The sequence below is a fragment of the Hemitrygon akajei genome, chromosome 17 (genome assembly GCF_048418815.1).
Source record: "Hemitrygon akajei chromosome 17, sHemAka1.3, whole genome shotgun sequence".
In the NCBI taxonomy this organism is placed as follows: domain Eukaryota; kingdom Metazoa; phylum Chordata; class Chondrichthyes; order Myliobatiformes; family Dasyatidae; genus Hemitrygon; species Hemitrygon akajei.
Genome location: NC_133140.1, coordinates 58,359,202 through 58,383,629, shown reverse-complemented (window position 1 = coordinate 58,383,629; position 24,428 = coordinate 58,359,202). Strand labels below are relative to the sequence as shown.

The window sequence follows — 24,428 nt, the reverse complement described above, 5'->3', positions numbered from 1 at the left end:
CCAATAATATTCTGCATTGAATTGCCTCATTTGTTTTCATTTTCCTCAAGATTAAGAGTCTCTACAAAATTACTTTATGTCAAATCTAAGTAATTCACAACTTTATTTAAAATAATGTGACATTCAGCTCAAGAAATGTCCGGGTCAGTAAACTCACCACATTTACTTACTACTGAATACTCATTGTCTACGCAAGTAGATTTCTCAGGTACTGCCCAAGTTCACCTCAAAGCCACACTGCACACTTTAATTAAATGTATGATAAACCATTTTGAAGTTTCATGAAAAATGTGGCTTTCCAAACTGACATAGGTTGACATTCTCCCAAATTAGAGAAATCAGACATGTGTCTACCACTTACTAATAAATTGTTTAAACTCATTTTAGATTAGAAGTCCAAATGGTCTGAATAGTGTCGGGATTCAGCAAAAATGTAAATATTGACAGGTAATAGTAAAGCACTGACAATTCACTATCCGATTGTCCAGAAATACAGATGGTTCAGCATCTGGCTTACCATGTGCCATTTCCTGAGCCCCCTTTAAAACTTGCTGGGGCTCCTTATCTACTCTTTCTTTAATCTCAACAGGTTCACTGTGGAAGTTATCATACCACTACGTCACATCTTCAAAACAATTATAAGCGTTGAGATATTAATGGAGTAACATCCCATAATCCAGAAATCTAACAAAATGACTCTGGACTTCTAAAGGTACCAGATTACCAGAGTTTTACTGCATTAGGTTAAACAGTGTTTGATAATATCCATGTAAACCAAATTGTATAATCCTTATGCACTGTGCACATAGAAGATTATATTCAATAATTGTTTTGAATTACCAAAATAGAATTCTGCCCAGTGACACAACTGTAGTGCATATACTGTACCTCCAAAGGTACTTAACTTTTTTTTGAAAATGATTAATTAATTTCATGTTACACTAAACCATTTATTTATGGTGGATTTTAATACATTGCTTACATAAATTTAACAAGTATCTGTTGTATTAAGCAAGTGGCTAGCAATTAAAGATGAAATGCTGAAAATGTGCATTTTCACCATCTAAGGCTGAATTAGAGAACTGATTCATATGAAAGATTCTTAACCTGACTGATTCACAAATCCTTAATACTAATCAAAAACCAATGGTTGCAACCATTTTGGTAAAAGAGTCACTGCTTACTTTCCACACAAATATTACTTGCATCTCTATTTAACTGTTGGGCTATCTTTCTCCAAGCTTCACACACTTGTTGACTGAATCAGTTCACTTTACTAACAATCAAAGGCAATTACAATTAAGTAGCACCTCAGAGGTCATATATTTGAACTTTGAAAGAAAATTCAAAACAAATCTGCTGACTTGAAAATTACCACGAGGAAATGATGACAAAAGATATTAGGTTATTACAAATTTCAATCTGATTTACTCATGTTGTAAGATAACCCATTTCTTCTCTTAGTGTGACCTGTACTCTTTGCCTCTGACATAATACAGCCAGGCAATCTACTCTAAAGAAAATGAGCTATCAGCCTATAATATAGCATATAAGCGATCAAAAATAAAGAATTTTATATCTTGGTGGGGGGGGGGGGGGGAGGCTCAACTGTCACTTCTTTGTTACTTTTGAAAATAACTTTAGAAATTACATTATTTTTACATGATAGGATAATTTCTTCTCAGAATGTACAGTATATCAAAACTACATATTATGGCTGTGCAAGAATTATCCATTTTACTAATTATACAATTGCAAAATACTATACTACATACTCTGGCAAAGTATTTTACAAATAAACAACTCCAAGCAGAAAAGTGAAAGAATACAGTGGTCACCATATTCAAATGACATTTACAAATATAATTATGAATACAAGATTGAATCATTCTGTATAAGATAAATCTTTAGATTACTAAACAGTTCTGTTGATGCAATATTAAACTTAGTTACAAGCAATTTTACTGCAAGGCAGGACAAGTTATAAAAGTTTTTTTCACCCCCAATAAGAATTGATAGAAAACGATAAAGTTAAACATACAAATCTAATTTTGAATTATTCATGGACAGATCTGTAGCATCAGTCTGTGAACTTATAGCAACGTAGAAGTTCATAACATAGGAGACAGCAAGTTGGCCTTCTATGCCCATGCTGTAATTTGCATGGGAGTTCTGGTATTAAACCCTCTACTTTTGGGATGGTCTTCTGAGGCAGAAGGTTCCAGATCCTTACCACTCATTCTTGAAAAAAAATGATTTTGGTGAATATCATGCAATAGTTTTAGGTATTAATAGTTTTAATACCCAAGTTATTAAGTAAAGGATGTGTCATTTAATATGAATATCCATGCCTTTCATTCTTGTGCATAGATTAAATCTCACCTCAACATCCTTCGATTCGAAAAATAAACAAAATCAACATTGCTAATCTTAGAACTAAAATTTCCCAAGCCTAGCAACAAATTTAAACCTCCTTTACAATCTCATGTCACCATATTCATCCTGTAACTTCTTGACTTACCCAGTTTTTTTTCTTGTCTATGAAGTTGGGAATAGTCTCAATAGGCTTAAATTCTATGCTTCAGTAAACAACAGCTTGCACTTTCAATACCTTTCAAAACACTACCTGCTTGAAAACCTTCAATGCATGTATGCATGTACACTTCACAGACTCGCTGTTTATCCACACTTCTCAGTATCTGACGGCCCCAAAATTAATTCTCTCAAACTTCAGAAGACTGGGTAATTTTGATGCCCAATTTATATCAGTCTTCCTATGGCATCTTCTGGTCTAAAGCTCTGATTCTTCCATTCAAAGGTCAATTTCAATATTTATATAATTTATTAAGTCTCGAGTCATAGAGCACCACAGCATAAAACAGGCCCTTCGACCTATCCAGTCCATACCAACCCAATCTCTGCTTAGTCCCAAACACCGGAATTTGGACCATAGCCCTCCGTACCTTTCTCATCCATGTAACAGTTAAAACTCTCTTAAATGTTACAATTAAACACACATCCATCACTTCTGCTGACAGCTCGGTTCACATTTGCACCACCTTTTGAATGAAGTAGTTCCCCCTCAGATTCCCTTTAAATACTTCACCTTTTACCCTAAACCTATGACCTCTAGTTCTAGTCTCACCTAACCTCAGAGGGAAAAAGCCAGAAAGCATTCTTCCTAGCTATACTCATAATATTGAATTCTACCAAAAGACCTGCCTTTATTCACCTGTGCTCCAGGGAATAAAGACAGAACCCATTTAAACTTTCCTTATAACAATGGTCCTTTTGAAATGGCAACAGCTGCGTAAATTTTCTCTGCACCTTTACAAGGCTATTGATATCTTCCCTGTAGATAGGTGAACAAAAATGTACACAATACTTTAAATTTGGCCTCACCAACATCTTATGCAACTTGAACACAACATCCCAACTCCTGTACTTATTGCACTGATTTATGAAGACCGATGTGGTGAAAGCTTTCTTTACTGCCCTATCTACCCGTGATGCCACTTTCAGGAATTATCCCAAGCCCTTTTGTTCTACCACACACCTCAATGCCTTACCATTTACTGTGCAAGTTTTACCCTGATTTGACCTGCCAAAGTGCAACACCTCACACTTGACGGCATTAAATTCTAACTGCCACTTTCCCAGCTGGTTCAGATCACTTTGCATGCTTTGATAGCCTTCCTTGCTGTCTTTAATTCATAATCTGGGTGTCTTCCACAAATCTGCTGAACTAGTTTACCGCATTATTAATATTGATGATAAACAACGACAGATCCAACACCGATCCCTGTGGCACATCACTACTCACAAGTTTCCAGTCTTGAGATGAAGTTGCCTTCCAACTTTTTCATTTTCATGAAGTCTGGCCAAAATTATAGTCCAGTATTGGAGCGCACAACACAAAATCTAAATGTGTGTTCTTTCAAAGACATACCAAAAAGATTAGCTATGATATATTTTTCAATGATACATTATGAAATCGGGAAAACTAAACTGTACAGGTGAAGCCAAACTTAACAAGTAAACACAATGTAAAATAATGCATAATAATAATACTCAGATGTGCTCGAAACTGCAGCATTAGATATAAATTTTCCAGAAAACCTTGCTCAAATCCACCTTTGGCAAATCTCCCACTTACCAGTGTCCGAGTCCTTCTGATCACAGCTGTTAACCCCAATAGTAAAAGGCAGTTTCCTCTTTGATGCCTTCTCTTTCACCTCCTTCCCTCCATCACTCCTGTCCAACTTTGGAGTCTTGTTACATGAGATTTTTTCCTTATCCTGGATTAGAAACAGATGTACAACTCAAAAGCCATTTGAAGGAAGTTTTATTCACCAACATCGTTGCAAACTACACGACACTGAATCCCAAAATAAAATTTCCTGAATATAAAATTTGCATGAGCTGCAATTCAAGACTTCTGTCTGCTTATTATCTCTCATATCTACTATGAATCTATCGATCCTCATGTCATCATGAAAGCATCGCACTGGAAAAAACTATTCAAATGAAAGAGTTGCCTCTATATGTTATAAATTACCGTAGATTCCGGATTATAAGCCGCTACTTTTCCCCCACATTTTGAACAGCTTTGAACTCTGCGGCCTATAATCCAGAGCGGCTAATACATGTTTTTTTTTCATGCCGCCTCGTAAACATTTTGCCTCGTAACAGTAGACCAATAAAATTGATGAGTAGTTCACAGAGGTCCAATGAAATTGTACGATAAATCAAGCGCACTTTCACAATTATTGTAAATCAGTCATTTGTACTCACCCTCATCAACATGGAAAATACTCGAAGAAAAGCAAGACCCGAGCGCGTCAGACCTGATTAGACCCGATCGCATTGCGCAAGCGCGTCAGACCCGATTAGACCCGATCGCAATGCGCAAGCGCGTCAGACCCGATTAGACCCGATCGCATTGCGCAAGCGCGTCAGACCCGATTAGACCCGATCGCATTGCGCAAGCGCGTCAGACCCGATTAGACCCGAGCGAAAACGCTGCTTTTAAGTTAAAGTCGATCAATAACTTTTCCTGGTAGGCTGCAGTATATATATTTTTACCAGTCGCTAGGAGATATTGGAATGTTGTTCGTGCTGTTCAGTAAAAAAGTATATGCAACGTAATTTGTGTTACCGATACGTATGTATATTTAAAAGTAGCGGTGCGGCCTAAAATCCGGTGCAGCCTTTACAATTAAAAAATTGATTTTATTTCTAAAATTAGAGCCTGCGGCTTTTAATCAGGTGCGCTCTGTAGTCCGGAATCTACGGTACTAAATATATCTAAATAAATGGTGGTTACGTCAAGTATAAAGACAAATCACTTACATTTTGTTTCCCTAAAACACCACTTAGTTCTGACCAATTTCAGATCTGGTCCATGTAGTGAAAGCAAGTCAAGGAATTATCACTGCAGTCTACTGGGCTGTAGTATGACAGTAATGGCTTAACCAAACAAAGTGTTAGAACGTGACAACAACATTGGGGGACATTCAGCCCATCACAATGGTGCAATTGAAAAAGAGCTACCTCACTTAATTCCACCTTCACAAAGTAAAATCATAAGATGTCATTCAGTCTATTATGTCCATGCTACCCACCAGGGTAACCAGTTCCACCCCTCAGCCCCTTTGCCACAGTCTTGTCAAATTTTACTTGTCAGAAATTCATCCTGCTCCATCTCGAAGGTCACAGCCAAAACACAAATGCAGGCAATCCACCCAAAATTCCAACCAGAAGCTGCATAGAGAAATCTTGTCTGTCACTCTTAATTCTTTTCCCTAACATTTTGAGTAATTCCTAGTCCTTGATCCCTCCCATCAATGATGTACTTCCAGCAGATTCCCTCATCTGTTTCTTCTCCAGCAACAGTTATGGGCCTTTGTGTGTTTGGTCCAAAGGTCAATCGGAAGTTACCAGGGCCCTAAGTCTGCAATTCACTGTGAAAGTCAAATGCCCGAAGTCTGCAAATACGTGAGACTACTGGAAGTTGAAGGCTGGAGATAGTCTGTGCTGGGGTTCGACTGACTGTTTTTGTATGGGTGGGAGGGAGGAATGGGTCTCGTTCTGCTGATGTTGTGCTCTGCGTTGTTCAAATGAACACTGTGAATATGCCGTGATACCTGCGGGGCTGTCTCAACACATCCTTGAGTTGTATTGGTTGTGAACGCAAGCGGCACACTTCACTGTGTTCCGATGTACATATAATAAATAATCTGAAATCTGAGGTCCACAACCTAGTAGGTGACAGCTTTTCAAGTGCACATCCAATTATTTTCTAAAAATAAACAGTATTTCTTCCACTATCAGACTTTTAAGTAAAGAATTCCAGGCTTTTGAAGTACACTAGGAACAAGGCAAGCTTCTCATCTTGCCTCTAATCCTTTCAGCAAGTATATTAAATTTAATTCCCTAGCATTTAAATCCCTGCTTAAAAGGTGAAAAGACTTTTTTATTTAATCTTCACCCCTGATTTTTACACCTCAGTTTGGTAGGGTAACCATTGGTGGGGCTTACCAAATCTGCTCTTAAAAAACATAGCTATCCAATTTTTCTTCATTGCTACAATATTCTATTGCTGGCAACATCCCACATCCTCTAACATTTCTTCTGCACCTGCTCCATTGCAGTCACATCTTTCCTGTCATGTGGTGAATTTGAAGTGTATGCAATGCTAAAACTGTTGCCTAATGGCCAAGTGCAGGAAGATAAATCTAATATGAATGCATGTCCAATGAATAGCATGGACATGGAAGGCCGAATGGCCCTTCTCATGCAGTAAGGTTCTAGGCCTCAATGGGCTACCTCGGTGCTATATGATTGTCAGCAGAACTCCGATTCATTGGCACCATTCCTATAACCAGAGAGCATTACAAAATCATATTCAGAAACATCTTCAATTACTTCCTTCATTTAACAGCTGGGGATACATTTCAACAGTCTCAGAAATTCATTCACTTTCAACAGCGGCAGATTCCTTAATGCCTCCATTTTTATTACATTTACTCTAACAACTTATCCACTAAAACATGTTCATGTTGCTATTATAACTAAAAAAAAACCTGACTTTGCAACAGATGTAAAGTAACTTGAGTCCTTTTCTGCTCAACACATTTTTTGCTCCCATCCACCTTTAAAACATTCAGTATCATAAAAACTTCCAACAGGACTGTTAGATAACAGTCTAATGATATCACTCCCAAATACTGATGAAAGCCAAAGTAATAATTTCATATTCTTAGTTGTTCGGTGCTCTTACCTTCTTCCCTGATTGTTTCTCAACCATATCGATGCTGAGCGGATAATCTTCCGACTGTGGTGTTTTAGAACACCCACCCTTGGGCATCGTTCCTCCTTCCCTAGGCTGTCACCTCATTCAAGCATCTATTGCATCATCATCGACAGTCTATGACAAATAAAATACTAATTAGAGCATCCAATTTTAAATCAGCAAGTAACTTCCCTGCCAAAATTTAAAGCATTTCAAAGTATTTAAAAAAAGCAACTCTGATGGAAATCAACTCAAAAATTTCCTTTCAATTCTGGCAGATTTTCAGATAAAGTGCAAAGGGGAAGGGGGGCTTAATTATTTTATTCTTACACACCAAGAATTTAAAATACTTCCAATTTCAACATTGCTCATCATTGTATTAAAATTTCAACTGATAATTGTGGAAATGAAATGGTTTTACCTCTTCTGCATTTGCCATCAAAGAAGTCAACAGTGAAGTGCACTACTTAATGTACAGTTATTTTACAGCAAATTACTGAACACACTCTATTCTCTGGAAATATAGTTGTAAATTCACTGACTTTTCCCCTCAGTTTTGGAAGGAAGTGGCAAAGGTCAGTGGTTTGCAGGTGAAATAATGAAGAGCCATAATTATAGGGTTTTGTTTCTAGATAAACAAGCAACATAGCCCAAGTCAGAAAATTAGTTCAATTTTCAAATACACCAATATTGTGTATCAACATTTTCATGAAAATATACTTTAGGCGCACATTTTCATTTTCTGAAAAATTGCTGGAAGTATAAACATGAGAAAATCTGCAGATGCTGGCAATCCAAAGCAATACACACAAAATGCTGGAGGAACTCAGCCAGTTAGGCAGCATCTATGGAAAAGAGGAAATGGTCAACATTTCCGGCTGAGTCTCTTCATCAGGATGCCTCGTCCAGAAACGTCCACTGTTCGCTTTTTTCCATAGATGCTGCTTGGCCTGCTGAGTTCCTCCAGAGGTATGTGTATGTGTGTGTCTGTGTCTGTGTCTGTGTCTGTGTCTGTGTCTGTGTGTGTGTGTGTGTGTGTGTGTGTGTGTGTGTGTGTGTGTGTGTGTGTGTGTGTGTGGCACAGTTACAAGCAATGAGCCAATGTTATGCTGAATTTATTGGTTTTAGAATTCTTACAATTCAAATCAAATGAAATCTATAAAATTACAATGAATCAATACAAAATACATGCGAAAACCTTAATGTTATCATTAACTAAATTCCTCAATTTATACTCCACAACTATTCTGATATTCTTTAGTTTTAGCCAATACAAGGCCACAAAAATGCAATTAGGAAAAGCCTAACCATTTTTTGTGAACTTTAAGTTTATGTTGGGAGTAATTGAAGTTTAAAAACTAACATTTCAAAGAAAAATGAATGACTGCCATCTCAGACACCTTTGATGCCAGAAGCATGCCTGTATATCACCCTAGTTATTTTGTCCATTTCCAAAGGCAAATCATAATATAAATTACAATTAATTGAGTTAATTGCAATAATGAATTTGGGATAAATTATTCAGTGCAGAGTGGAACTCGTAAGCAACACAAGTAGCTGAGGCAAACAGTGTGGGTGCAAAATCAGTGGCCAAATCTGGTTAATTGGGGCATCAGTTAATCAGGGCAGCCACTTATTTGGGACAACTCTTAAAGATCAAAAGCTAATCTTTTTTTTAAATTAAACAAAATATACTTTATTCCAAAATAAAATTATATACAATAACCATTCAAAGACTTTCAATTCTTTACAGTTGGTACCATTACTGTCTTTACATTTTCAAAGTTCTAATGTTTTGCCACCCACGTGGCACTTTATTCTTTCATATTTACTTTCAGGGGGTATACCCCCAACCCCTCACACCTCAACTCCCACGGGAGAAAGCTAATCAGGACAATAGCTGGGATTCCCTTCTTGTATTTGGGACATTATGCCACTTAATTGGGTCAGGAGACTGTTGCCAAATAGCTTCTAACTAGTATCAGTTGTGTGCACTTATGTGACCATTAGACACTATACCGTGCTTAGAACTACCAGTTTCGTGTGTTTGTGTTCAAAAAGCAGTGATTTTTGTCACTGCAGTTTCAAGCATTCAAATTTGGAGATACCAGAAACAGCCAGGAGTGCTAATTCAACCAATTAGAAGCTATGAAGAATTAAGGGAACATCAATCATCTCGAATGATACAATGGAAGTGAAGATTTTGAGAATATAATTGTCAAAAGCATTGTATTAAGGCAGAATGAAGGTATCTGCACTGGGAATCTGCGCTGATTTTGTTCATTTATAGTCAATCAAAAGGACACAGCAACATACACTGGATAAAATTCCTCCATTGATAAATATTCAGAACTAAAACAGTTTTATAGTATGTCATAGTATGGGTAGCATTCTAATTTGTTCTAAATTTAATTTACATACCTAATTTGTTAATCAATTAAATGGTAGCTAATTTATTTTTAATACCTTTTTAACTATTTCCATGGAACTTAGGCTACTTGAGGCAGCCACTAATTGAGCCAAAATGTACTGGTCCTGTTATGTCCCAATTAACCGTAATCCACTGTATCTAATCAGCCAATCATGTGGCAGCAGCTCATTGCCTAAAAGTATGCAAACACGGTTAAGACCTTCAGTCCTAATGTTCAGACCAAACAACAGAACGGGGAAGAAATTTGATCCAAGTAACTTTGACCATGGAGCGATTGTTGGTGCCAAACAGAATTGTTTGAGTACATCAGAAACTGCTGATCTCCTGGGATTTTCACAGACAACAGTTTCTAGTGTTGCAAAATAAAAAATACATCCAAGTAAGCAGCAGTTTTGTGGCAAAAAACTTCCTATTAATGAGAGAGGTCAGAGGAAAATGCCCAAACTGGTTCAAACGACAGGAAGGCGAGAGTAACTCAAATAACCACATATTACAACAGTGGTGAACGTAGTTTAGTGTAGTTTTTGTATTGCTCATGTAGCACCAAGGCCCTGAAAAACATTGTCTCGTTTTTACTGTGTACTGTACCAGCAGTTATGGTCGAAATGACAATAAAAAGTGACTTGACTTGTGTGCCGCAGAGCATCTCTGAACGCACAACACACTGAACCTTGAAGTGGATGGGCTACAGCAGCTGATGACCACAAATGAACACCCAGTGGCCAATTTATTAGGTCCCTAAGGCAAAGTGAGGGTGTATTTGAGGAGGAGCTAGATGAAAACTCAAAGGAAATAAAGGGTTATAGTTAAATGAAGAGGAGCAAGAGACTTGTGCTAAACCTATAATAAAATAAATTATCTGGGTTGAATGATACATTTTACTACTGTAAATTCTTTATTTTCAGGAAAAGGTAAAATTTAAACAAGTTTTAAAGGACGGTCTACTTCAAGTAATTAACCAATTGCTCTTGTTATTAAATTACTATTACTAATGGTCAATAAAATTTTACAACATTCCCTTCACTCCAAAACACAGGAACAGACAACAATGTTTCAAATTGCTTTTGTCTGGATATATTCCTGCTGATTTATTTCAATAAAATTCAAAAAAATAGCATGCTTGCCTCTTAAATGAATCCTAGTCTACAGTTTTTCAAATTGAGAAATAACTCACTGTTTCTCTTATCAACTGTTTAATATTCAGGATCTAACAACTACAGCAGTAAAGGAGCGTCTTTTAAGTAATGTTTTCAACCATCACAAAACCAAGTTACCAGAACAATGGTCAGGAAGCTAAGAAACTAAATCTACATTCAGTAAACTAAAAAGGAATTGTATTAAGTTGCCGGCTACTACCTGCTTGCCATTGACAAAAGCATCTGAAAAGCTTTGGTACATAAACACAGGGAGCTGTTACTATGGGAACTAATGAAAAATTACTTCATTGTTGTCCTGATGCTTAGGTGGTGCCTCTTACAAGTCAGTGCAACTTGGGCTTAGAAGGCAAAAACCTATTTTAAAAAATGACCTGGTGAGTATTAGCACAATGGGGAAATTTCATTCCTTTGGAGGCTTTAGTCATGTATTAGTCGAGGGGTAACACTGACATTATCATCTTAATGCATGTATCCAGCCTTCAAGTTATACAACTCCACAGGATAATGTATACATATATTGAATGGAGAATGAGTTTATGAGTGAGCTTAGTTTCCTTTTTATACACAAACCTCTTGTAAATATGAAAGGTTGACAATTGGTACCCAAAGTTTTCCAGGAGATAGGTAGGTTCCATAAAGGGATAAGGATTTAGGTGCTGGATTTTAAGGAACAATCCATGAATATGCAGATAGCTTTTGAAAACTCACTGTTAAGCTTATGCAATGATTTTACAGGTCTTCTATAAATATTCAGAGTACATCTAGTATCAAAGTATGAATACAGTATACAACCCTGAGACTTATCTTCTCTATAGCCACAAAACAAAAGAAAATCATGGAACCCACTGAAAAGAAAAACATCAAACCCTCCTCCCTGCATGCAAAGAAACAAATTGTGCAAATGGTAACAAAAAAAAACGAAAAACACAGAATATAAAACACAAAAATACAAAGAGACCAGGCATATTCAGTTCAACTAGTGTTCATTATCTGCAGACTGCCCCAATTCAAAGTCAGCTAGAATAGCAACATAAAAAACACGACCAGAAACCCAGCATAACGTGAACGACAGAATCCAATCCACAAACTGCGTCAATTAAACCTTGCCTGTGACCCGGAACTCCAACATCATCAAGCGGGACAGACCGTCATACTCTCTCTCCCTAATCTTATAAATCAAGGACATTTATCAAACAGCTTAATTAATAAATTTGAGACAAAGTGCTTGCAAATAGTTAAATAAAATAAGGTTAGTAAACCATTTACCCTTAAGGTTTAAGGTTTCTTACACCTGCAGGTTCTGGTGCACCCAGCCATTCAGTTTTATCATGGATCTGTCCATGTGTTCCACCACTAAGCCAAATGGCACATTCAGTGGTAGAATGGAAGGCCAAATGTTATGGTACTTGACTCCCATCTTACTTTGTCCTTCTAAAGCTAGCTAAAAATTTACGCAAGTCTGAAACGTGCTGAGCCAAAGACTACAAATAACCACCAATTCAGTGCAGAACTGATCGCTGATGCTGAGCTTTACTAGTGTCACTGTTCTTCTTCCTCTTGTTTAATTCACGTATGGCTAAGACTGCACTAGGCTTCAGATTGCCTGCAAAGACATAATAATTCGGCCACTTTGGATGGCTGCAGTGCCAAAGTCATTGTTATTCCTCTTTCTTATATTATAAACTGCGGCTGACGCAAGAAGATGGTCTTTGATATACTCTGTACTCGTGGAAATATGCCATACTGGTTATTAACCATTGTGCGGGGAAAAAACAAGGAGGTGCATTCCTCCAAGCTATTGGGCCTGAGAGACTTTAGACAACCATTTGCCATTTAGAATAGGGAGAATAAATAGGAAAAATAGATTTTTAATCAAGTCTACTTCCATTAAATATGCTGCAATAATGGCTATTTCAAAAAGCAGAGGGCGCCATAAACATGCAGAAGTCAACCGTGAAAAGTAATAAGGACCAGTGCAATGAATGAGACAATTTCAGCAGTGAATTCATAGTTTTATTTATACTAGCTTTTTAAGATTAACATCAGTTCTTAGCTCACCAAAAAAGTATACTCATCAATGATACATCGGAACAGCGTTTTTTTTAATTTTTAAGATACAATCAATACAAATGGAGAAACCACCAAGACAACAGCAGAACTACTCAAGTGTCTGGAGCACAATGAATATCTGGCTCTGAACAGGAGAAAGCATGAGAGGTGGAAAGCAGTCTTCAGCTGAGTAGGAAGTGAAGGAAAGAAACAAGAGAAGTCTGTGCCCATTCCTGGGTTTGGGGGTGCACAGATGGGGGTGGAAATGGTGAAGAGAGGAAACAAGAGGCTGAAGCTCTACAGTCTACACACGACGGACCTCCAAACTGTCAGGGCAATATAGAAGAGCAAAGATTGAAAGATTCCTTATAAAAATAAAGCAAAAATCTCAACTGATTTCAACCATCTAACATTAACTAAGACAGCAAACATTAAAAATAGTATAGCAAGAATAGATTTCTTGAAATCAATACAGTATTTAAAAAATAAATACACGATAGGAGTCCTTTAAGCCTCGTCCACCATTCAACAAGATCAAGGCCGATCAACCTACTGCCCTCAATTCTGAAAGAGAATAGATTACAAGAAAATAAATGGGAGAAACAGGGTTAGTGTTGCTATTGAGAACTGATCAAATCCTGTTGGGCCAAAAAAAATCCAACCACATCTCTTCCATTTTGCACATATTGCCCTCACCCCACCAGGGAGAGGGTTCCTCTTATCCTCACCTAGTCTCCACGCCTAGCACATAATTCTCCATAACTTCCGCCATCTCCAACGGGATCCCACCACCAAAACACATCTTCCTCGCTCCCCCAGCTTTCTATAGAGACCGCTCATTATGTCTTTGCCCATTTGTCCCTCCCCACTTATCTCCTCCTAGAACTTATCCTTGCAACCAGATCAAGTGCCACACCTGCCCCTACACCACCTCCCTCACTCCAATTCAGGGCTCCAAACAGACTCTTCCAGGTGAGGCTACACCTCACCTGAGAGTCTGTTGGGGTCATCTACCGTATCTGGTGCTCCCGGCATGGCCTCCTGTATATCTGTGAGACCCAATGTAGATTGATAAACCGCTTCACTAAGCATTTATGCTCCATCTGCCAGAAAAAGCAGGATCTCCCAGTGGCCACCCATTTTAATTCCGACACCAGTCCATGCCTCCTCTACTGCTATGATGAGGCCACACTTAGGATGGAGGAGCAACACCTTATATTCTGGTTGAGCAGCCTCCAACCTGATGGCATAGACATCGAATTCTCAGACTTCCAGTAATGCCCCTCAGCTCACCATTCCCCACTCCGGTTTGCCTCTCTCACTTTATCTCCTTACCTCCCCAACACCTTTGGTGGTCCCTCCCCCTTTTCCATGGCTTCTGTCCTCTATCGGATTCCCCCTTCCCCCACCCAGTTTCACCTATCATTACCTTGTATTTCTTCCTTTCCTCCCCTTATTTGCTTACCCTGATTTCTTATCTTTTTTCTCCAGTCCTGATGAAGGGTCTCGGCCCAAAACGTCAACTGTTTACTCTTTTCCATAGATGCTGCCTGGCCTGCTGAGTTGCTTTTGCAATTGTGTTGCTTCAATTTCCAGCATCTGCAGATTTTCTCTTGCTTGTGAGTGATCATAGTTCAGTGTGATTTAGTGTAATTGAGGAAATGTACAAAGATAAACTGGGAGTTTCTAGGCCAATTTTATATTGTTACAATAGGATATAATGGACAGGAAATATCTACTTTCAGGGTAAATAATACAAGATATTGTTATAGAATACAGTAAAAGAAATCACAAAGATGATCCATAAATACATGAAGGATAAGGAGGAGTAGATCCTCTTAAAGGAGAATAGGCTAATAGTTCAGCCATGGAGGCATATTTTATTTAAACTGCTGAATAAATAGCTTGCATTTATCTTCACACAAGTGAATAATGGTGGTGGCATCCGTCGGTCTCAAGAGACCATGGATCTGCGCCTGGAGTTTCCAGGGCGCAGGCCTGGGCAGGGTTGTATGGGAAACCGGCAGTTGCCCAAGCTGCAGGCCTTCCCCTCTCCACGCCACCGATGTTGTCCAAGGGAAGGGCACTAGGACCCATGCAGCTTGACACCGGTGTCGTCGCAGAGCAATGTGTTGTTAAGTGCCTTGCTCAAGGACACAAACACGCTGCCTCAGCTGAGGCTCGAACCAGTGACCTTCAGGTTACTAGTCTGATGCCTTGCCCACTAGGCCACGCGCCAACACAGTGAATAATATAGGGAGTGAAATAAGGAAAGAAGAATATCATATTAATGCTATGCAGAAATGGAGAAAATTAACAATATAACATTTTTAATTTGTTATATTACCAGATCTGAATTAGATGCATTCAAAGCTTCCCAGAAAGCCAGTGAAGAAATGGCACATACACAAAATGCTGGAGAAGCTCAGTAGGTCGAGCAGCATTTATGAAGGAGAATGATGTTTTGGGCTGAGAACTTCATCAGTACTGATTCCTGATAAGTATCTCTAATGAGTTCATCAGTACTGATTCCTGATAAGTATCTCTAATGAGTGAAGGAGAGACCTTGACAATTCTTCCAGCAGCCTTTGCAATCCTTTGTGAGGTCTTGCGGTCAGATGCCTTGCAATTCCTGTACCAGGTGGTGATGCAGCTGGGTGGGACACTCTCAATGGTACTCGCGTAAAAATTAATTAAAATGAAGAGGGAGAGAGCCTCACTCCCCTCATGAAAGAGACTCTGCTGTGCTGCTGTGGCACTACAGCAGTTCCACTCTCTTGACCTCAGAAGTCCGGGTCCAGTGGTACAAGTAGTCATCACAACTGGGGTCCTCCTTGGCTGCAGTGGAAGCCTTGACTACTTCTATGCCTTCACTCTCCACGAAATGTTGCAGAACCGCCTTCCTGGTTGGATCTCATTGTCAATGTGATCCACCTAGACCGCCGAAATTGACTTCATGTGGTTGGACAGATATGTTAATGTATGCCCTTAAGGGTTCAGCATTAACTAGCGGGGCCAAAGGGCCTGTTTTTGTGCTGTAGTTTTCTATGCCTATCTCACCAGGTTGCTGGCGGTGGGCTATATCATGTGTATAAACAAATAACTTGGATGTGAATCTAAGAGATACAATTTGGCAGATGACGCAAAAATTTGTGGTGTCACAGATAGCAAAGAAGATCATCTAAAGATATGGACAAAATAGATGGACACAGTGGTGAAAAATGATATTTAACCCAGACAGGTATGAAATAATGCACTGTGGAAGGCCAAATTCTGGTATAACACAGAGTCGACACCTTAGCAGCATTAATGTCGAGACCTTGAGGTGCAAGTTAATGGCTTCCCAAAAGTGGCAACATAGGTGAATAAGAGTAGTGAACAAGAAACTTGGTTTTCTTGAAATGTCGGTTCAACTGCACATGAAGTTTTGGGTACAGTTTCAGACACATCCTACGGGAAGGATATGACAGCAATAGAGAAAATGCACAAATGGTTCATCAGAATACTGCCTGAAATGAATGACTGTAGTTATGAGAGATTGGATAAACTCAGTTTATTCTCACTGGGACATAGGCCTAGGAGTAACCTTGTAAAGGTTTATAAAATTATGAGGGGCACAGACAGGAAAGACAGTCAGTAAACTTTTTACTGGGGAGGAGAATCAGGTTAAAAGCAAGAGTGGAGAAATTTAAAGGAGATCTGAGGGGGTAAGATTTTTCCATAGTGTGTGCTGAATATCAGAAATAGACTGCCAAAGGAGGAGGTGATTCCAGATACAATCACAACATTTAAAAGGAATTTGGACAGGTACTTAGATAGGAAGGGATAGAAGATATGACCCTCATTACTGGCATCTATGAGGTGGGTTGGCATTTCTGTGCTGTACAATTCCATGAACAATTAGGCAGTCATAAATGTAAAAAATGGAATTCCATCCTTAGAAATCTGTGAAGAGGAATCAAGCAAGGGAATACAGAATAAATACACAAGAGATTCTGCAGATGCTGGAAATCTTGAGCAACACACAAAATGCTGAGGGTCTCAGCAGGTCAGGTAGCATCTGTGGAGAGGAAATAAACATGACATTTAGAAATGAGCCCCTTCATGTGGACTACAGAAGTGGCAACAGAGATAATTGTTCCAACAGTGACAACTATTCAAAAAAATTATTTGGTTGCGAAGTAGCAACTGTAAGGCCCCTTTTAAAAGAGAGCATTCATAAAATAGTAGACGACAAACAATTTTCTGAAAAACATCAGATCTATCCAAAAGATTGTTACATTGGAGCAGGTATGGAAATTACACTTGAGTCAGGCAAGATCAGAAGCATTTTTTCACAAAAACAATAAAACAGACAAGGGAAGAAAACAATAAACAAGGAGAGAAAAGCTAAAGAGGTAGAAACAATATCCTCCATTTTCAAAGGCCACATGAAAACTGTTGCATAAGGACACAGAGACAGGTTGTGTAACAAAATCTCTGAAGCAAAACCCTGCTGGAAGAACTCAGTAGGTAAAGCACCACTGTGCAGATAAAGAAATAATGAACATTATGGATGGAGATCTAATATCAATTCAAAGTTTTGCAAGTCTGCAGACTGTTTCACATGAGGTGCCACAGAGCTAACAGTAAGCCCCAAGCTTCTACAATTAAAAAAAGGAATCAGTACAACAAATTCATAAATTTGTTGGCAAGAGCTATGTGGGAAACTGAGGAGAGAAACAGATAGAGAATCTGCAAAGAGGGATAAACAATTTATTCAAATAAGCAATGAGGGGGCATACAAGGTTATTCATTTTGGTAGAACAGATAGCAAAACATTTTTTTTTAAATGGGGAACTATAAAGCATTACCTCACTGAGGGATGTGTGACTATTGATTCAACAAAAATATGACCAGACACAGCACATTGGTGTTTAATGCAAGGATGCACAAGTTCAGGAATTAAGGGCTTTGCTTTATTTATGTTACATTTTGGAACAACATCCAATTTGCCTCTTGGGATTCCATGATCCCTGATGGTAGAAGATTTTGTTTACATGAACTTCAACAAGGCCATTGGCAAGAGTCCTGGTGGTAGACTGGTCTGGAAGGTCAAACCGTGTCAGATTAGTAATTGGTTTATTATTGTCATGTCTACCTGGATAACAAAGGAGAGCTCTTGTTTACCTGCCATTCAGACAGATTTTCAGGATGATTGGATGTCACTCTGTAACACCCAAGACATAACAAATGTGATAAAGTTATGCTACATGTTACAGAGTGGTATTATAAATTTTGTTGTGAACCCAGTAAGTTTAAAAGGGAGCTGGGAATATACCAGCACTACAGGTTCCATCTTAAGCTGCAAGGCCTACCCCTGTTCCTGACCTTTAACGTTCTAGACTCTTTAACGCAGGTTCAGACCACACACGCTTGTTCCAGTCTTGAACCTGGTCCCAGCCACATTCCAAAACCCTGGTTACAACTGCACATCCATTTGTACTCCTGACCCCTGGCTCGTTCCACACTATTGACTGAGTGAGATGCCAATTCATCATAATTCTCAAAACAATAAATGCCAGAATATTGGAGTTTTCAAAGTTCAAAATAAATTATCAAAGTACATATACCTCACTATATACAACCCTGACACTCATTTTCTTGTGGGCATACTCAAGAAATCTATAATAGAATAATAACCACAACAAAATCAATGAAACACCTCACCAATTTGGGCATTCAACCAGTGTGCAAAGACAATAAACCGTGCAAATACAAAAAGAAATAAATAATAATAATAAATGACCAATAAACATCGAGAACATGAGATGAAGAGTCCTTGAAAATGAGTCCATAGGCTGTGGGAACATTTCAAGGATGGAGCAAACAAAGTTGAGTGAAGTAATTCCCTTTGGTTCAGCAGCCTGATGGCTGAGGGGCAATAACTGTTCCTGAACCTGGTAGTGCAGGTCCTGAGGCTCCTGACCTTCATCTGATGGCAACAGCGAGAAGGGAGCACTTCCTAGATAGTAAGAGTCTTGAATCCTAAGTAAACAGAGGCGTTGATGTGCTTTCTTCACTAGGCCCAAGACATTCTAACACTGAAATTCTAACACTGAGGAATTTAAAGTTGCCGACCCTCCAATAAGGACAAGCTCATGGACATCTTATTTCCTCCTCCTAAAGTAAATAATCAGCTCCTTGGTCTTGCTGACATTGAGTGCGAGGTTGTTGATGTGACAGCACTCAGCCAGATTTTCAATTTCCCTCCTATATGCTGATTTGTCATCACCTTTGATTCAGCCTACGACAGTGGTGTCGTCTGAAGGTGCAGCAAGCCACACAGTCATAAGTGTAAAGGCTGAGCACACCCTCAGGTTTCATCCACTACATACCTTCACCAAAATGTTGGAATTTCCTAACAACAGCTCTCTTGATATAGGATACTTCTGGAATTCCACCTCCACTTTGAACAGATAAATGTTACATCCTGCAGAAGATGAAGATGTAGATGTAGGTTCCAATATGACATTAGTCGTGTAGTACTGCAGTAAAAATGATACACAAAGATAACATGAAAGAAGTGAAAGGGAAAGTGAGGAGGATATGAAAATCTGATTACTTTTGGACGATCTAATCATTTAGGTGAAATACAAGAACCTGGAATCCTGCACATATCCCTCGTTACAGTTAGCAGATTTTATAGCTTATTTTTTTATAAACTGTAGCAACTGATTTTAAGGAAAAATAGAGCAACTAGGTTTAGGGTTTCAGTTAATTTGTTACTATTTTGAATCCAAGCCTGATACAACCTACAATATTGACACTCTTATCTCACTGGAAGGACTATTCCCATAGTAACATGCTGAATTGCTCAGGCATGTGCAGCTGTGTCTCATTTGTGAAAGTCACCATCCTCCAGGGTTGATGCAAGTACAGTATATGGAAACACACTACTCTGGTTCTGTAACAATACTACCCAAATTAAAAAATGTATAACAATCAGCTTTAAGCATCAATACTTCACAAAACTGTCAAATTATTTTTAAAACAACATGCTTCAATTTTGCATTGCATACTTAATTTTTTTAAAAACTAAAATAGACACCAGAATATCAGTTTAAACATGCGACTTATTTTCTAAAGACAGTTTGCTGTTTTCACTGATCTTCAGAAGAGTATTACAGTGCTTGAAAACATACTCAGCCCCCACAAGCCTCCTGACGAAGGGTCTCGGCCCGAAACGTCAACAGTGCTTCTCCCTATAGATGCTGCCTGGCCTGCTGTGTTCCACCAGCATTTTGTGTGTGTTGTTTCAGTCCCCACAACTATTTTCATATTTTACTCTCATTTTCTACATTTTTAAACATATTGAAGTAAATTTTGAGCTAACCTACAAAACATTGTGCATCAAAAGAAAAAAATCCAAAACCTGTCAACAATTTACTAAAAATTAAAAACCAAAATTGTGAAGCTGAAAAAGTATTCGTCCCCTTTGTAATTACTATGCTAACTTTCCTCAGTGCAACACTGCATATTACCTGACTCACTCACCAAATTTGTTGTTGTAGAAAATTGGAGGATGACTATTTCTCTCTGTCAGGTCCAACGATATGGTACATTTTCAACAGACCAAAGACAAAAGAGCATTCAAGACAACTCAGGGAAATGAGAATCACAAATCTGGAGAAATGTACTATACCATCTCAAAAGCAGAGAACAGACCTTGGAGCTCAGTGAAGTCCATCATGAAAAAGTGGAAAAAAAATATGAAACCACAGCCAGACTGCCTAGGTCAGGCTGTCCATTTAAACTTAGTTGCCAGAGAAGAATGACACTTGCACAAGAGGCTACTGTGACTCTGGGCCAGCTTGTACAAAAAGGGTACTTATGGAAGAGTGGCAAGGAGGAAGCCCTAGGTAAAAAAAGACACCCTTGCCCATTAAGATTATGCATAGTATCACTTAGAAGATACATTTTGTAGTTGGTTGAGATTAAAGTGGAATGTTCTGCTCTCAAGTGGTACATGTGTCGCAAATCTAATACTGCACATCAGCTAGGTAACATCATCCCTACTGGAAAGTATGGTGGGAAAAGTATTATGCTATAGGAATGCTTTTGAGCAGTAGGGACTGGAAATCTGGTAAGGCTTAATGGGAAGATGAATGCTGTTAAACGCACAGAGATCCTGGATTTAAAACCTGCTAGCCTCTGCCAGAAAGCTTAAACTGGGGAAGAAGCTCACTGCTAAAACAACCATGGAGTGGCTTCACATGAAGAAAATCGTCGTGCTTGATTGGCCCAGAGTCCTGACCTTAACCTGATTGAAGATCTCAAGCAAGACCTCAAGATTGCTGTCCACTGCCACTTCCCCCATTAACCTGACATAGATTGAGCAATTTTGTGCCATCACATTGTGCAAAGCTAATGGAGACACATCCAGAAAGACTACTGGCTGTAATAGCAGCAAGAGTTGGTTCAACAAAGTATTGAGCAAAGAGCAAAAGTAAACTTTTCAACTGCTCACATTTTAGTTTTTGAATTTTTAGTTTTTCATGCTTTACAATTTTCACTGTTTTTTGGGCTCTACTGTGGGGGGAAAAAAGAGCATGTGATTCACAAATAAAAATTGTCAGTTAAATTGATCAAAATTCCTGGTTGTAATACTCATTTATGTGAACAAACAAGGCAATGTACAGGATCCACTCAGACAGCACAAGAAACCAGGATTGAGTGCAAGTGCCTAGGGCTGTGGTGAGGCAGAAGAACTAACTGCTAAGTCACTGTGTCACTCAATACAACGTCCTGTTCTCCAAATAAACTGAACACCTGGCAATAATCATCAGGGTCACTCTGGTATCCCCAGTGGATGAAGACTGGTGTAACCATCAGCGAAGAGAGTAAAATCGTAAGCCAAAACCCTGAATATTGAATAACAAAATCTCATGGCACTAACTTAAATGTGATCAAATAGGTAATGCCTGGAAACAAACTGAAGAGCAAGCGCTGTGGAAGAAAATTCTGAATAAAGAGTTAAAATATGAGTTGCTAATGCCCTGCACCTTAATTAAGAAACCATCTACCTAGTACTAGCCTCTAAATCTCAGTGCATAATACAGCTGCGTAAACAAGATGAAGACACTGAAGGTCATAAATTGTTGAGAAGGATTCTGTAAGCTGTCAAGTCTCTGACCATTAAGGGGTGTCCTGGTTTTCCTTCATGTCAGGTACCAACATGTAAAACAAATTATTTCTTTGAACTTTAATAAACAATCGATTTATGGAATTAATGAACTTCCTATGATATAATAAATAAAGATTCACTATCTGACCTTGGATTCTCAATATGCTTGCAATAAATCTATCTTAATTTCAAGGATGAATAACAACCTATCTCTGTGAGTTGTAAAAATGACAAACTGTGGGACAGCACAGGCTGGCTGTCTAAACTGTAGAATGCAGTAAGTTATACAGGACTGACTTATTTTTAAACTTTGGCTGATGTAAATTGACTTTGTGAGAATTTATAGAAGAGGTTAAGACTATTGTGTTTTTTTTAAGACTGGCAATTGCACTGTTAGTGAATCATTCTTCCCTTATTCATGAATAAAGGTATTCTCTAGTCACTTCGAAGTCTGTGTCCAATTTACTTGTGATCAACTTTAATTGGATTTTCTTAGCAAATTAATTTCCCTAACAACACCATTTTCTCAATTCTTCAGGAATGGGTTGGGTACAGCATAAATACTTTGCCTGTAAGTCTGCCATTAATTTACAAAACAACACAATTTCAGCCAAATAAATAAATGCAGTAAAGCATGCATCTCGAAAGGTGACTATAGAACAAATGCCCTTTACATAGCATGCTGGATGATGAGGTATAATGCCACTGTCTATTATATTAAGACCATGGCCTCAATACAGTGGATTCCCATTAATTAGACCACCGGTTAATTGAGACAGCCACTTCTTTGGGCAACTATTAAAGATCAAAAACTAATGGAGAAAATAGCCTGGATTCACTTCACTCATTTGGGACACTATGCCACTTAATTAGGACAGGAAGCCATTGACAAACAGTTTCCAGTCAGTATCAGTAGTGTGTGTTTGTGTTCAAAAAGCTGTAATTCTTATCACTGATAGTTGACGAGAAATAAGCAATAAGGCAATTCAGAACTGCTTTGCTCACTGCGACTTCAAGCATTCAGGCTTGGGGATGCCAGAAACAGCTGAGAGTGAAAATGAAATGACTATTACTTCAACAATTTAGGAACTACATAGAATTTGAAGGTATCAACAATCATTTTAAATGTTACAATGAAAATTAAGATCTGAAGATGTAATTGTTGAAAGCATTGTATGAAAGTAGTCCATTTTCTGCACTAGGTGACTGCATTGATTTTGTTCATTTAGATCCAATCAAAAGAACATGGCAGCGTACACTGGATGGAGGAATTCCTCTGTTGATAACTATTAGGACCCAATACAATTTACCTGTAGTAACATCGACAGTGTTCTAATTTGTTCTGCGTTTCATTTAAATACATAATTTGTTACTCAGTTAAATGGTAGTTTGTCTTTTTTATACCCTTTTAAAACATTTCCATTAAACTTCAACTAATTGGGGCAGCCACTTAATTGGCCCAGAATGTACAGGCCCCAATGTTTACCAGTTACCTGGAATCCACCATTAAATTTTTTTTTGCAGGTCTCATCCCTAGATTTCAGCAATTCTCTGTATTTTGAAAAAAAAGCTTGCATTGTTTTACATGAAAAATAATTAACTGACATTGAATTAGGTTTAGATGAGCTCTAAACCTGTTTTGAGCTCTAAAGCTGTTCTGGGACCTCTACTTTTCATGATTTTTATTAACGACCTGGATGTGGGGGTGAAAGGGTGGGTTGGCAAGTTTGCAGATGTCACAAAGGTTGGTGGTGTTGTGGATAGTGCAGAGAATTGTCAAAGATTGCAGAGAGACATTGACAGAATGCAGAAGTGGGCTGAGAAGTGGCAGATGGAGTTCAACCTGGAGAAGTGTGAGGTGGTACACTTTGGAAGGACAAACTCCAAGGCAGAGTACAAAGTAAATGGCAGGATACTTGGTAGTGTGGAGGCACAGAGGGATCTGGGGGTACATGTCCACAGATCCCTGAAAGTTGCCTCACAGGTAGATAGGGTAGTTAAGAAAGCTTATGGGATGTTAGCTTTCGTAAGTCGAGGGATAGAGTTTAAGAGACGCGATGTAATGATGCAGCTCTATAAAACTCTGGTTAGGCCACACTTGGAGTGCTGTGTCCAGTTCCGGTCGCCACACTAGGAAGGATGTGGAAGCATTGGAAAGGGTTCAGAGGAGATTTACCAGGATGCTACCTGGTTTAGAGATTATGGATTATGATCAGAGATTAAGGGAGCTAGGGCTTTACTCTTTAGAGAGGAGGAGGATGAGAGGAGACATGATAGAGGTGTACAAGATATTAAGAGGAATAGATAGAGTGTATAGCCAGCACCTCTTCC

At 38.6% G+C, this 24,428-nt stretch overlaps 1 protein-coding gene across 1 annotated transcript in view; it reads right to left on the bottom strand.

Annotated features, from left to right (window-relative positions):
- ankrd11 (ankyrin repeat domain 11) overlaps positions 1–24,428 on the bottom strand; it is a 163,237-nt gene that overhangs the window by 82,331 nt on the left and 56,478 nt on the right. The window contains exons 3-4 of the mRNA XM_073070221.1: positions 7,283–7,429; positions 4,157–4,298 (exon numbers count right to left, since the gene is read on the bottom strand). Of these exons, the coding sequence (XP_072926322.1) occupies positions 4,157–4,298; positions 7,283–7,369 (229 nt within the window). The 5' untranslated portion in view covers positions 7,370–7,429. The remainder of the gene's footprint in view (positions 1–4,156; positions 4,299–7,282; positions 7,430–24,428) is intronic.